We start from the raw sequence: 14297 nt of genomic DNA, 5'->3' as shown, positions 1-14297 counted from the left end.
TACGGCTATCATACTACATTATATACATAAGCGTGGTAAAATATTACACCCCTCTCAATATGTTGCAGTATGCAATGCATCGTAACATACGCGGTGCTTTTGACAAGACAAAGCTGTAAACAGCTTGTGTTGCGTCAGTCGCTGCCTGTGTTTTTTTTCGTCGGCTTGCTTCTAATTTGGCAGGTGATATAAAGTCAGGTGGAAAACTGAATGCGGTGCTTTTGAGAAAACTACAGATTATTTCCCTGTTTGCCATCAATGGATGTTTGCATGAATCACCAACGTCACTCAGATCATTAAAAAATAATGAAATAATAGTCTTACAGATCAATTACGCACATACAGTACACATATAGCTGAATAATAAATATAGCAACTTCTGATCAACCCCTGTCAGTAATCTACCAATGTAAGCCCTGCCCATTTCTGTTAAACCACACCCATTTTCGGTTTGTGCCCCGCCCACCCCGAGTACAGATACTGTTACGGATAATTTAGATGGGTGAACAGATACAAGAGAAATTTAGAGTAACTAAGTGACAAAATGTGATGACGTCATATAAATTTAATCATTAAAAATAATCGTCAGAAACTAACTGTCAAAATATGATTGATGACTTGACACATCAGATGACATCATTTTTTTAAACTGTGAGTAGAGAGGTCTTAGAGGGCTGCGGAAGGGGAGGGGGTGTGGGCGAGATTCTTGGGGGGTGATGTGTGTGTGTGTGTGTGTGTGTGACTCTTGGGTGTGTGCGGTATATATTATGAATAAGGTGGGCCTCGTTTTCCCACGGGAGAAGACAATGTGCTTGTAGTTTTAAAAAACATATCTGATGGGGGTGTTTTTTAGGAAACTATAATCAATAGCGGGGGCCTCATGGTTCACATGAGATCGTTTTAATAGTCGCGCCATTTTTGTGGGAGACACCTCTCACTGGCTGTGGAGGGAAGGGGAGGGGGTATGTGGGGGCATTCTGGGTTTAGTGTATGGAGTCTCTCAAGCAGAAAGAATGGTGGGGGTCTCATGTTTCCTGGGGAACAGGATCTGCTTGGGGCGATGAAGAAACATATCTGATGGGGGTGTTTTCTGGTAACTATGATCATTAGGTTGGGGCCCCGTGGTTCACATGAGATCATTTTAATACTCGCGCCATTTTTGTAGTAGATGAGGATTTCCTGGGCGTGATCTATGGGGGTCTCTCAAGCAAAAAGAAAGAATGGTGGGGTGCTGTCTCGGGTGTGTGAAATATATAATATCAATAGGGTGTCTCGTTTTCCCACGGGAGAAGACAATGTGCTTGTAGTTTTAAAAAACATATCTCATGGGGGTGTTTTTTAGGTAACTATAATCAATAGCGGGGGCCTCATGGCTCCCGTGTCAATAGCGGGGGCCCATGGTTCACATGAGATCATTTTAATACCATTTTTATAGTAGATGGGGGTTTCTTTGGACTGATCCGTGGCGGGGTCTTTTTTAGCTAGCTCTAATCAATACTAGGGGCCTCATGGTTTGTATAAAAAAGACAATGTGATTGAGGCTTTAAAAAACATATCTGGCACTTAAACATTCCTCCCCTATTGTATAAAATGGTATAAAAGGCAGGTGTCGACGGTAGGTTTCCAGATCACTCGCAAAAATCAGCGAACAACGTCAAGACAGAGAGTTTGAACACAGAGCCTGGAGACGACTACAAGACATCGGACATTGACATGGGCTGTTGCATGTACGTAAGTTTCATATTGTATATAATTTATCTAGGGTGTTTAGCCTGAAAGGTAAATTTTTTTTTCTACTTACAGGAGAGCTGCATCTTCACCAATTGAAGGTACGTTTTCAAATCATGTAGCTGAAAGAAATTTCTTTTAGAGGTTTATGTTTCTCAGGGTGCGTGTGTGTGCGTGCCTGTGTGTGTGCGTGCCTGTGTGCGTGCGTGCCTGTCTGCCTGTCTGCGTGTGTGTGTGTGTGTGTGTGTGTGTGTGTGTGTGTGTGTGTGAGTGCGCATGTCTCTCTACCTCTGAGAGAGAGAGAGAGAGAGAGAGAGAGAGAGAGAGAGAGAGCCAGGATGTTGATTATATAATATATATTGGGGAAAATAAAATAAATTGAGTATGTTTGATTTCCAGTGATCGATCTGACTTCACCGCCACCAGTGGCCCTAGTGTCACCGGTCCAAAACCCAATGCAGGGATTTAATGTGGACTTTATAACGCCTCAAAACCAGGCACAAGGTAAACAATCGTGTGTAGGTTTAGTTTAATACAGGATGATGTCGGGAATTAGCTCTTTATGTTTTGTGTAAATGCTGATGACTAACAAGATCCTCTCTGACACAGGATTTGCAGAGGGCGATCGCTCTACGATAGACGGGGGAGTTTGGGGACAGACTTCGGGATTCGTGGAAAACACTTTAACACCGCCGGTCCAAAACCCACTGCATTTTATTGTGGGGTTTACAAGTCCAAACTCAAGTCACGGTAAGTTAAACAAATGTGTGTCGGTTTTAATGAATTCATATTTATGTCAACAATTATCTCTGTATGTACTGTGTAAATGTTGATGAATAACAGAGTCTGCTCTGTTATAGGGATTGCGCCACTGACCCCCTCAACGCTGGATGTGACAGAGGGAGAAAACGACACAGAATTCGAGGAAAACACAGCAGAGTCCGATGTGGGACAAGAAACGGGACAGGAGGAGACATCTGACGCTGGAGTCTACAACCAGGAAAGATTTCATTATTTTCCAGATAGTGAAAGTGAATATGTTGACATGCAAGCTCTAAATCAGAGGGATATAGTCTCAGACAATGATGGAATTGAAACAGTGGATTTCAACACCTCTGTGCTAATTGTCGAACAAGTGTTCAGAAGATACATGTATGATATAGCATGTTTAAATCGCCGCATGATTGAGAATATATATAATCAACTTAGACAGAACGTTAGACGCAAGCATTCTGTCAATTCATATTCAGCTAACGCTAGACGTGCCACTCGTGAACAAAGAACACTGCCACAAAGAGTCCATCGCAGGTTGCAATTTGAAGACTAATTTTTGATCGGGTGATAAAGACAAATGGCTGAACCAGATCACAACAATTCCCCTGAAATTAGAGAGCATCTCCTCCACTTGATCTCTGAGATAAACCGAGAAAGATCCGAAGGCGGGGCTAATCAGGGTTCTCCCCGAAACAGTCCAATTCTGCCTCAGCATGATTCACCTGAAAGAGGGGGAGAAGTTTTTCTTCCATCCCCTGATGAGCTAATTTCCTTGCTCCAAATGTACAGATACCCCTCCCCCGTTCCGCATAGCAGTGCGGAATCAGATCACAACAATTCCCCTGAAATTAGAGAGCATCTTCTCCAGTTGATCTCAGAGATCAACTGTCAAAGATCTGAAGGCCGGGCTAATCAGCCTTCTCCCCAAAATAGCCCAATTCAGGCTCGGCATGATTCACCTGAAAGAGGGGGAGAAGTTTTTCTTCCATCCCCTGATGAGCTAATTTCCTTACTCCAAATGTACAGATACCCCTCCCCCGTTCCTTCGCCCGTATCGCAAAGCAATGTTGACTCAGGACCTTGGTCTCCATCAGACAGTCAGTGTTGTGATGCACTCAACAGTCAAATAGATGACCCGTGGTCTCCATCAGACAGTCAGTGTTGTGATGCACTCAACAGTCAAATAGATGACCCGTGGTCTCCATCAGACAGTCAGTGTTGTGATGCACTCAACATTCTGGAAAGAGGCCATCAGGTGGGGGGTGGGGGCGAGGGTGAACAGACAGAGAGCGTCATCAATCAGAGTAATGAGGGTCAATCCACATCTATGGGGATAAACAACACAAATAGTGCGGCTGTTAATGTTCCAGCACCTTGCACTAGTGATGACATGCATGTCACAAACCGTGAAAGATTTAATAATGTTGAGATTCGCTCTTTCCTTCGCTTTCCACCACCATCTGCAATTCCCAATTTTCGTGAATTTTATTTGAATGTCACAAATGGTTTTCGCGATAGGATTTCAAGCATGATTCACAGAGCTGATGTCCAGCCAAATGACGTTATCCAAGTTAATCTGCGTGCTGATCGTTTGCAAGACGATGTCTCAATGAGCGTGCGTTATGGAGAGGGGACAGTGTCACAATTACAGGAACTTTTAGACAGATTAGTCCAGAGTAATATGTCTGTTTTCACCGATGGATCGCTTGAGCTAATTGTCAATTTTGTGAAGGCTCCGCGGGGAGGGGGTAAGAGACGAATTGAATCATGTCTTGCGAGCGAAATTGTGAAGAAAAAAGCACGACATTTATTTGTACTCCCCAATCCCGATCAAACATGTTTTGCTGTAAATCTGGCATTACTGACAAATCCGAAGTTGACGATGATGGAAGCCATAAAGGCAGGCTGGGACATCCATACCAGAGCAGGTCTGACTGCTGATACAATGGTCACATTCGATGATGTTGTCAAATTTGAGGAGCTGTTAGCGTGTAAAATTGTTATCTTTTACCAAACGTCTGACAGAGAAAAAAACAACAACCTGGTTACATTTCAAACAGGAACACCCGAACGAGACACAATACGCTATCTGCTTTTACACAATAATCATTTTTACGGGATAAATAATATTAAGGGATTTCTAGGTGTGAAGTTTTTCTGTAAACATTGTCACACAGGGTATCAGTGTCAATATAAGCATTTCTGTGAAAAAAGCTGCAACATCTGTTGCACAGATTGTAAACAGGGTCCAATTCAAAAAACCTACTGTGCTGATTGCAATCGATTCTGTACAAATAGACAATGCTACGAACGACATCGCGAGAAAAAATGGCATCCGAAAATCAAAAAGATGGCCAGCATGTGTCAGACCAATAAAACATGTCCTAGATGTAAATCATTGTACTACACATCTATCAGAGATCCTAAAGAGCATACTTGTGCTATCAAGATGTGCACAATTTGTAAACAACCTAAAACAACATTGTCGTCTCGTAACAATGAGTTAGAGCAGACATCAGCTAATAACTCTATGATTGAAAGCGGCGAAGATAAACATGTCTGTTACATGCGTACAAAACCAATCAAATCTGAAAAAGAAATACATGAAAAAAAGATTGTATTTTTTGATTTTGAGACTTCTCAAACCACTGGAACCCATCTTCCGGTGCTTGTGGTGGCTCAGTCACTTAATGGTGAGCGCCGTGTCTGGAAGGGGCATTCATGCGCTTTAAAATTTCTTCTCCATTTCCGACAGAAAAAACATAAACAGACAACTTTCATTTCCCATTTTGGCAAAGGTTTTGATCATCATATCATCTTGAATGCTTATGTAACTCAAGGTTTGTCACCGTCTGTGATAGCACAAGGGAGTAAAATAATCCTGATCCTGGATAATGACTTTCAACTTAAATTTATTGACTCGTTCTCATTTATTCCTATCCCACTCAGAGACTTTTCCAAGGCGTTGGGATGTAAGACACAGCTTAAAAAAGGCTACTTCCCACACAGATTTACCGATCTTTCAAAAAATGGCTATAGAGGAAGCTATCCACCGGCCGAGATGTACTCACCTGACGAAATGAGTCCAAAACAAAGAGAGGATTTCCTTAACTGGTATCAGACTGTCAAAGATCAAGAGTTTGACTATGATGCAGAGTTAGTATCTTACTGTGAAAACGATGTTGAAATCTTAGCCGAGGGTGCAAGCAATTTCCGTAATGAATTCATAAAAACAACAGACTGTGATCCTTTTGACAGTGTGACCATTGCTTCAGCAGCTTTGAATGTCTTTCAAACAAAATTTTTAAAACCCAATACAATCGCGATTCCCTGTCCTAACAATTACAAAACAAACAGCAAGGCTTTCTCACATGCGTCTATACAGTGGCTTGAGTATGAGGCCTTCTCACGGGGGATTTCAATAAGACATGCTTTGAACGGAGGTGAAGTTAAATTTGGGCGTTATTCAGTTGATGGATATGGAGAGTTAAATGGAGGGAAAGTTGTCTTTGAATTTCTAGGCTGTTATTTTCATGGCTGTCCAAAGTGTTATATGGGAAGTGATGTTTCTCCATTGTCAAAGACTTGTTTTAGTGAGGTGTACTCTGAGACTTTGAAAAGGCTGGATCGATTACAAAACGATTACAAGGTGCAAACTGTGGTGATCAAGTGGGAACACGAATGGAGTGTACAGAAAAAAACAGACCCGAATGTTAAATCTTTCTTAGAGAGGTTTCAAGAACCAATTCCGTTAGATCCCAGAGCAGCCTTATATGGAGGCCGTACGGCTGCTATCCGTCTCCGCCATGTTGTCAGCCCAGGTGAGCGTGTAAATTACGTTGATTTCACATCGTTGTATCCGTTTGTAAATGCACATTTTCACTACCCATTAGGGCATCCGAAAATAATTCGAAAGGATTTTGACAGCATTGAAAATTACTTTGGATTAATACATGCTAAAGTTTACCCTCCACGTCAACTGTTTTTCCCTGTACTGCCTATTAGAAACGACAAAGGGAAATTAATTTTCACACTGTGTCGATTATGTGCACTCGTGAACAATCAAACTACTGACTGTACACACAATGATGAAGAACGGGCCCTCCAAGGGGTGTGGGTAACGATAGAAGTAATCGAGGCAGTGCGAAAGGGGTATTTTCTGGCTGAAATTTACGAAATATGGAACTTCGAAGAGAAATCAGATGTGCTGTTTAAAGACTATATCTACACTTTCCTTAAACAGAAGCAAGAGGCGTCGGGCTACCCTAGCGGAGTTGAAACTCTTCAGACTAAACAGGGTTACATCCGTGACTATAAAGAGAAGCAAGGTATCGATCTCGATCCGGAAAAAATTGTCTACAACCCCGCAAAAAGACAGATTGCCAAACTACTGCTAAATTCTCTCTGGGGAAAACTAGCACAAAGATCAAACCAGCTCTCAACCAGTCTGGTGAGCACACCGCAACGCTTTTTTGAATTTCTCTTTTCTAGCAAGTACGACATTTCACAGTTTCACTTCATAAATGACGATATTGCACTTGTTCAATGGCGCCATAATTCTAGGTGTGTCTTACCCCCAGGCGACGCAAATATTTTTCTAGCGGCGTTCACAACTTCTTATGCACGACTTGAACTTTACAAGCAATTAGATTTGCTCCAAGATCGTGTTCTGTACTGTGACACTGATTCTATCGTTTACACAAGCAGCCCCTCTGATCAATATAACCCTCCACTCGGTAATTATCTCGGAGATTTGACATCAGAATTAGATCATGGAGACTACATATGCAATTGGAGCGCTGCGGGTCCCAAATCGTATGCCTATCTCACACAACAGGGTAAGGTGACTTTACGTGCTAAAGGGATTACACAAAATTATGAAAACTGTAAAAAAATTAACTTTGACAGCCTCACAGATCTGGTAGAGGGATATCTCAGAGAGCCGGACAATCGGCGTGAAATCTCTACACATTACAATAAAATTACTCGCAATATGAAAGCCTTTGAACTCACTAATAAACAACGCATAATCAACTTCGCAGTTGTCTATGATAAAAGACGACTCCTTGCAGATGGAAAAACATTACCATTTGGTTATTAGTTCCAGGATGAAACGGCAGCAATTTCTGAAAAGGACTGTGTAGAGATTTCACGCCGATTGTCCGGCTCTCTGAGATATCCCTCTACCAGATCTGTGAGGCTGTCAAAGTTAATTTTTTTACAGTTTTCATAATTTTGTGTAATCCCTTTAGCACGTAAAGTCACCTTACCCTGTTGTGTGAGATAGGCATACGATTTGGGACCCGCAGCGCTCCAATTGCATATGTAGTCTCCATGATCTAATTCTGATGTCAAATCTCCGAGATAATTACCGAGTGGAGGGTTATATTGATCAGAGGGGCTGCTTGTGTAAACGATAGAATCAGTGTCACAGTACAGAACACGATCTTGGAGCAAATCTAATTGCTTGTAAAGTTCAAGTCGTGCATAAGAAGTTGTGAACGCCGCTAGAAAAATATTTGCGTCGCCTGGGGGTAAGACACACCTAGAATTATGGCGCCATTGAACAAGTGCAATATCGTCATTTATGAAGTGAAACTGTGAAATGTCGTACTTGCTAGAAAAGAGAAATTCAAAAAAGCGTTGCGGTGTGCTCACCAGACTGGTTGAGAGCTGGTTTGATCTTTGTGCTAGTTTTCCCCAGAGAGAATTTAGCAGTAGTTTGGCAATCTGTCTTTTTGCGGGGTTGTAGACAATTTTTTCCGGATCGAGATCGATACCTTGCTTCTCTTTATAGTCACGGATGTAACCCTGTTTAGTCTGAAGAGTTTCAACTCCGCTAGGGTAGCCCGACGCCTCTTGCTTCTGTTTAAGGAAAGTGTAGATATAGTCTTTAAACAGCACATCTGATTTCTCTTCGAAGTTCCATATTTCGTAAATTTCAGCCAGAAAATACCCCTTTCGCACTGCCTCGATTACTTCTATCGTTACCCACACCCCTTGGAGGGCCCGTTCTTCATCATTGTGTGTACAGTCAGTAGTTTGATTGTTCACGAGTGCACATAATCGACACAGTGTGAAAATTAATTTCCCTTTGTCGTTTCTAATAGGCAGTACAGGGAAAAACAGTTGACGTGGAGGGTAAACTTTAGCATGTATTAATCCAAAGTAATTTTCAATGCTGTCAAAATCCTTTCGAATTATTTTCGGATGCCCTAATGGGTAGTGAAAATGTGCATTTACAAACGGATACAACGATGTGAAATCAACGTAATTTACACGCTCACCTGGGCTGACAACATGGCGGAGACGGATAGCAGCCGTACGGCCTCCATATAAGGCTGCTCTGGGATCTAACGGAATTGGTTCTTGAAACCTCTCTAAGAAAGATTTAACATTCGGGTCTGTTTTTTTCTGTACACTCCATTCGTGTTCCCACTTGATCACCACAGTTTGCACCTTGTAATCGTTTTGTAATCGATCCAGCCTTTTCAAAGTCTCAGAGTACACCTCACTAAAACAAGTCTTTGACAATGGAGAAACATCACTTCCCATATAACACTTTGGACAGCCATGAAAATAACAGCCTAGAAATTCAAAGACAACTTTCCCTCCATTTAACTCTCCATATCCATCAACTGAATAACGCCCAAATTTAACTTCACCTCCGTTCAAAGCATGTCTTATTGAAATCCCCCGTGAGAAGGCCTCATACTCAAGCCACTGTATAGACGCATGTGAGAAAGCCTTGCTGTTTGTTTTGTAATTGTTAGGACAGGGAATCGCGATTGTATTGGGTTTTAAAAATTTTGTTTGAAAGACATTCAAAGCTGCTGAAGCAATGGTCACACTGTCAAAAGGATCACAGTCTGTTGTTTTTATGAATTCATTACGGAAATTGCTTGCACCCTCGGCTAAGATTTCAACATCGTTTTCACAGTAAGATACTAACTCTGCATCATAGTCAAACTCTTGATCTTTGACAGTCTGATACCAGTTAAGGAAATCCTCTCTTTGTTTTGGACTCATTTCGTCAGGTGAGTACATCTCGGCCGGTGGATAGCTTCCTCTATAGCCATTTTTTGAAAGATCGGTAAATCTGTGTGGGAAGTAGCCTTTTTTAAGCTGTGTCTTACATCCCAACGCCTTGGAAAAGTCTCTGAGTGGGATAGGAATAAATGAGAACGAGTCAATAAATTTAAGTTGAAAGTCATTATCCAGGATCAGGATTATTTTACTCCCTTGTGCTATCACAGACGGTGACAAACCTTGAGTTACATAAGCATTCAAGATGATATGATGATCAAAACCTTTGCCAAAATGGGAAATGAAAGTTGTCTGTTTATGTTTTTTCTGTCGGAAATGGAGAAGAAATTTTAAAGCGCATGAATGCCCCTTCCAGACACGGCGCTCACCATTAAGTGACTGAGCCACCACAAGCACCGGAAGATGGGTTCCAGTGGTTTGAGAAGTCTCAAAATCAAAAAATACAATCTTTTTTTCATGTATTTCTTTTTCAGATTTGATTGGTTTTGTACGCATGTAACAGACATGTTTATCTTCGCCGCTTTCAATCATAGAGTTATTAGCTGATGTCTGCTCTAACTCATTGTTACGAGACGACAATGTTGTTTTAGGTTGTTTACAAATTGTGCACATCTTGATAGCACAAGTATGCTCTTTAGGATCTCTGATAGATGTGTAGTACAATGATTTACATCTAGGACATGTTTTATTGGTCTGACACATGCTGGCCATCTTTTTGATTTTCGGATGCCATTTTTTCTCGCGATGTCGTTCGTAGCATTGTCTATTTGTACAGAATCGATTGCAATCAGCACAGTAGGTTTTTTGAATTGGACCCTGTTTACAATCTGTGCAACAGATGTTGCAGCTTTTTTCACAGAAATGCTTATATTGACACTGATACCCTGTGTGACAATGTTTACAGAAAAACTTCACACCTAGAAATCCCTTAATATTATTTATCCCGTAAAAATGATTATTGTGTAAAAGCAGATAGCGTATTGTGTCTCGTTCGGGTGTTCCTGTTTGAAATGTAACCAGGTTGTTGTTTTTTTCTCTGTCAGACGTTTGGTAAAAGATAACAATTTTACACGCTAACAGCTCCTCAAATTTGACAACATCATCGAATGTGACCATTGTATCAGCAGTCAGACCTGCTCTGGTATGGATGTCCCAGCCTGCCTTTATGGCTTCCATCATCGTCAACTTCGGATTTGTCAGTAATGCCAGATTTACAGCAAAACATGTTTGATCGGGATTGGGGAGTACAAATAAATGTCGTGCTTTTTTCTTTACAATTTCGCTCGCAAGACATGATTCAATTCGTCTCTTACCCCCTCCCCGCGGAGCCTTCACAAAATTGACAATTAGCTCAAGCGATCCATCGGTGAAAACAGACATATTACTCTGGACTAATCTGTCTAAAAGTTCCTGTAATTGTGACACTGTCCCCTCTCCATAACGCACGCTCATTGAGACATCGTCTTGCAAACGATCAGCACGCAGATTAACTTGGATAACGTCATTTGGCTGGACATCAGCTCTGTGAATCATGCTTGAAATCCTATCGCGAAAACCATTTGTGACATTCAAATAAAATTCACGAAAATTGGGAATTGCAGATGGTGGTGGAAAGCGAAGGAAAGAGCGAATCTCAACATTATTAAATCTTTCACGGTTTGTGACATGCATGTCATCACTAGTGCAAGGTGCTGGAACATTAACAGCCGCACTATTTGTGTTGTTTATCCCCATAGATGTGGATTGACCCTCATTACTCTGATTGATGACGCTCTCTGTCTGTTCACCCTCGCCCCCACCCCCCACCTGATGGCCTCTTTCCAGAATGTTGAGTGCATCACAACACTGACTGTCTGATGGAGACCACGGGTCATCTATTTGACTGTTGAGTGCATCACAACACTGACTGTCTGATGGAGACCACGGGTCATCTATTTGACTGTTGAGTGCATCACAACACTGACTGTCTGATGGAGACCAAGGTCCTGAGTCAACATTGCTTTGCGATACGGGCGAAGGAACGGGGGAGGGGTATCTGTACATTTGGAGTAAGGAAATTAGCTCATCAGGGGATGGAAGAAAAACTTCTCCCCCTCTTTCAGGTGAATCATGCCGAGCCTGAATTGGGCTATTTTGGGGAGAAGGCTGATTAGCCCGGCCTTCAGATCTTTGACAGTTGATCTCTGAGATCAACTGGAGAAGATGCTCTCTAATTTCAGGGGAATTGTTGTGATCTGATTCCGCACTGCTATGCGGAACGGGGGAGGGGTATCTGTACATTTGGAGCAAGGAAATTAGCTCATCAGGGGATGGAAGAAAAACTTCTCCCCCTCTTTCAGGTGAATCATGCTGAGGCAGAATTGGACTGTTTCGGGGAGAACCCTGATTAGCCCCGCCTTCGGATCTTTCTCGGTTTATCTCAGAGATCAAGTGGAGGAGATGCTCTCTAATTTCAGGGGAATTGTTGTGATCTGGTTCAGCCATTTGTCTTTATCACCCGATCAAAAATTAGTCTTCAAATTGCAACCTGCGATGGACTCTTTGTGGCAGTGTTCTTTGTTCACGAGTGGCACGTCTAGCGTTAGCTGAATATGAATTGACAGAATGCCTGCGTCTAACGTTCTGTCTAAGTTGATTATATATATTCTCAATCATGCGGCGATTTAAACATGCTATATCATACATGTATCTTCTGAACACTTGTTCGACAATTAGCACAGAGGTGTTGAAATCCACTGTTTCAATTCCATCATTGTCTGAGACTATATCCCTCTGATTTAGAGCTTGCATGTCAACATATTCACTTTCACTATCTGGAAAATAATGAAATCTTTCCTGGTTGTAGACTCCAGCGTCAGATGTCTCCTCCTGTCCCGTTTCTTGTCCCACATCGGACTCTGCTGTGTTTTCCTCGAATTCTGTGTCGTTTTCTCCCTCTGTCACATCCAGCGTTGAGGGGGTCAGTGGCGCAATCCCTATAACAGAGCAGACTCTGTTATTCATCAACATTTACACAGTACATACAGAGATAATTGTTGACATAAATATGAATTCATTAAAACCGACACACATTTGTTTAACTTACCGTGACTTGAGTTTGGACTTGTAAACCCCACAATAAAATGCAGTGGGTTTTGGACCGGCGGTGTTAAAGTGTTTTCCACGAATCCCGAAGTCTGTCCCCAAACTCCCCCGTCTATCGTAGAGCGATCGCCCTCTGCAAATCCTGTGTCAGAGAGGATCTTGTTAGTCATCAGCATTTACACAAAACATAAAGAGCTAATTCCCGACATCATCCTGTATTAAACTAAACCTACACACGATTGTTTACCTTGTGCCTGGTTTTGAGGCGTTATAAAGTCCACATTAAATCCCTGCATTGGGTTTTGGACCGGTGACACTAGGGCCACTGGTGGCGGTGAAGTCAGATCGATCACTGGAAATCAAACATACTCAATTTATTTTATTTTCCCCAATATATATTATATAATCAACATCCTGGCTCTCTCTCTCTCTCTCTCTCTCTCTCTCTCTCTCTCTCTCAGAGGTAGAGAGACATGCGCACTCACACACACACACACACACACACACACACACACACACACACACACGCAGACAGGCAGACAGGCACGCACGCACACAGGCACGCACACACACAGGCACGCACACACACGCACCCTGAGAAACATAAACCTCTAAAAGAAATTTCTTTCAGCTACATGATTTGAAAACGTACCTTCAATTGGTGAAGATGCAGCTCTCCTGTAAGTAGAAAAAAAAATTTACCTTTCAGGCTAAACACCCTAGATAAATTATATACAATATGAAACTTACGTACATGCAACAGCCCATGTCAATGTCCGATGTCTTGTAGTCGTCTCCAGGCTCTGTGTTCAAACTCTCTGTCTTGACGTTGTTCGCTGATTTTTGCGAGTGATCTGGAAACCTACCGTCGACACCTGCCTTTTATACCATTTTATACAATAGGGGAGGAATGTTTAAGTGCCAGATATGTTTTTTAAAGCCTCAATCACATTGTCTTTTTTATACAAACCATGAGGCCCCTAGTATTGATTAGAGCTAGCTAAAAAAGACCCCGCCACGGATCAGTCCAAAGAAACCCCCATCTACTATAAAAATGGTATTAAAATGATCTCATGTGAACCATGGGCCCCCGCTATTGACACGGGAGCCATGAGGCCCCCGCTATTGATTATAGTTACCTAAAAAACACCCCCATGAGATATGTTTTTTAAAACTACAAGCACATTGTCTTCTCCCGTGGGAAAACGAGACACCCTATTGATATTATATATTTCACACACCCGAGACAGCACCCCACCATTCTTTCTTTTTGCTTGAGAGACCCCCATAGATCACGCCCAGGAAATCCTCATCTACTACAAAAATGGCGCGAGTATTAAAATGATCTCATGTGAACCACGGGGCCCCAACCTAATGATCATAGTTACCAGAAAACACCCCCATCAGATATGTTTCTTCATCGCCCCAAGCAGATCCTGTTCCCCAGGAAACATGAGACCCCCACCATTCTTTCTGCTTGAGAGACTCCATACACTAAACCCAGAATGCCCCCACATACCCCCTCCCCTTCCCTCCACAGCCAGTGAGAGGTGTCTCCCACAAAAATGGCGCGACTATTAAAACGATCTCATGTGAACCATGAGGCCCCCGCTATTGATTATAGTTTCCTAAAAAACACCCCCATCAGATATGTTTTTTAAAAC

General features: G+C 42.2%; 3 protein-coding genes across 6 annotated transcripts in view; 2 read left to right on the top strand and 1 right to left on the bottom strand.

Annotated features, from left to right (window-relative positions):
- The window catches only part of LOC129174357 (dynein axonemal heavy chain 8-like), an 84007-nt gene that overhangs the window by 22262 nt on the left and 47448 nt on the right, over window positions 1-14297 (top strand). The window lies entirely within an intron of this gene.
- LOC129174361 (uncharacterized) lies at window positions 983-7640 on the top strand. Of its 4 annotated transcripts, none has more exons than XM_054766340.1 (5): window positions 983-1727; window positions 1804-1829; window positions 2128-2232; window positions 2338-2478; window positions 2589-7640. In XM_054766340.1, exons 1-5 carry the CDS (start codon window positions 1714-1716, stop codon window positions 3053-3055), a joined length of 753 nt encoding a protein of 250 aa, XP_054622315.1. In that variant the 5' UTR covers window positions 983-1713; the 3' UTR covers window positions 3056-7640. The 4 variants fall into 4 exon arrangements, with proteins under 4 accessions (XP_054622315.1, XP_054622289.1, XP_054622296.1 ...); XM_054766314.1 differs by having other exon boundaries at window positions 985-1727; XM_054766321.1 differs by having other exon boundaries at window positions 985-1731.
- Window positions 7650-14125, bottom strand: LOC129174376 (uncharacterized). The gene is made up of 5 exons (XM_054766351.1): window positions 13388-14125; window positions 13286-13311; window positions 12881-12985; window positions 12635-12775; window positions 7650-12524 (listed from the first exon to the last, which is right to left on the bottom strand). Exons 1-5 carry the CDS (start codon window positions 13399-13401, stop codon window positions 12058-12060), a joined length of 753 nt encoding a protein of 250 aa, XP_054622326.1. The 5' UTR covers window positions 13402-14125; the 3' UTR covers window positions 7650-12057.

The sequence above is a fragment of the Dunckerocampus dactyliophorus genome, chromosome 2 (genome assembly GCF_027744805.1).
Source record: "Dunckerocampus dactyliophorus isolate RoL2022-P2 chromosome 2, RoL_Ddac_1.1, whole genome shotgun sequence".
NCBI lineage: Eukaryota > Metazoa > Chordata > Actinopteri > Syngnathiformes > Syngnathidae > Dunckerocampus > Dunckerocampus dactyliophorus.
This window is presented reverse-complemented; position numbering and strand designations above follow the sequence as displayed.

Bases quoted from the DNA above. Each gene is read 5' to 3' on its own strand.
- LOC129174361 (XM_054766314.1), top strand. From the start codon at position 3,080: ATGGCTGAACCAGATCACAACAATTCCCCTGAAATTAGAGAGCATCTC.
- LOC129174376 (XM_054766351.1), bottom strand. The intron at 12,986-13,285 runs GTACGTTTTCAA...TTTGATTTCCAG, and splicing joins TGCATCTTCACCAATTGAAG to TGATCGATCTGACTTCACCG. The intron at 12,776-12,880 runs GTAAACAATCGT...TCTCTGACACAG, and splicing joins GCCTCAAAACCAGGCACAAG to GATTTGCAGAGGGCGATCGC.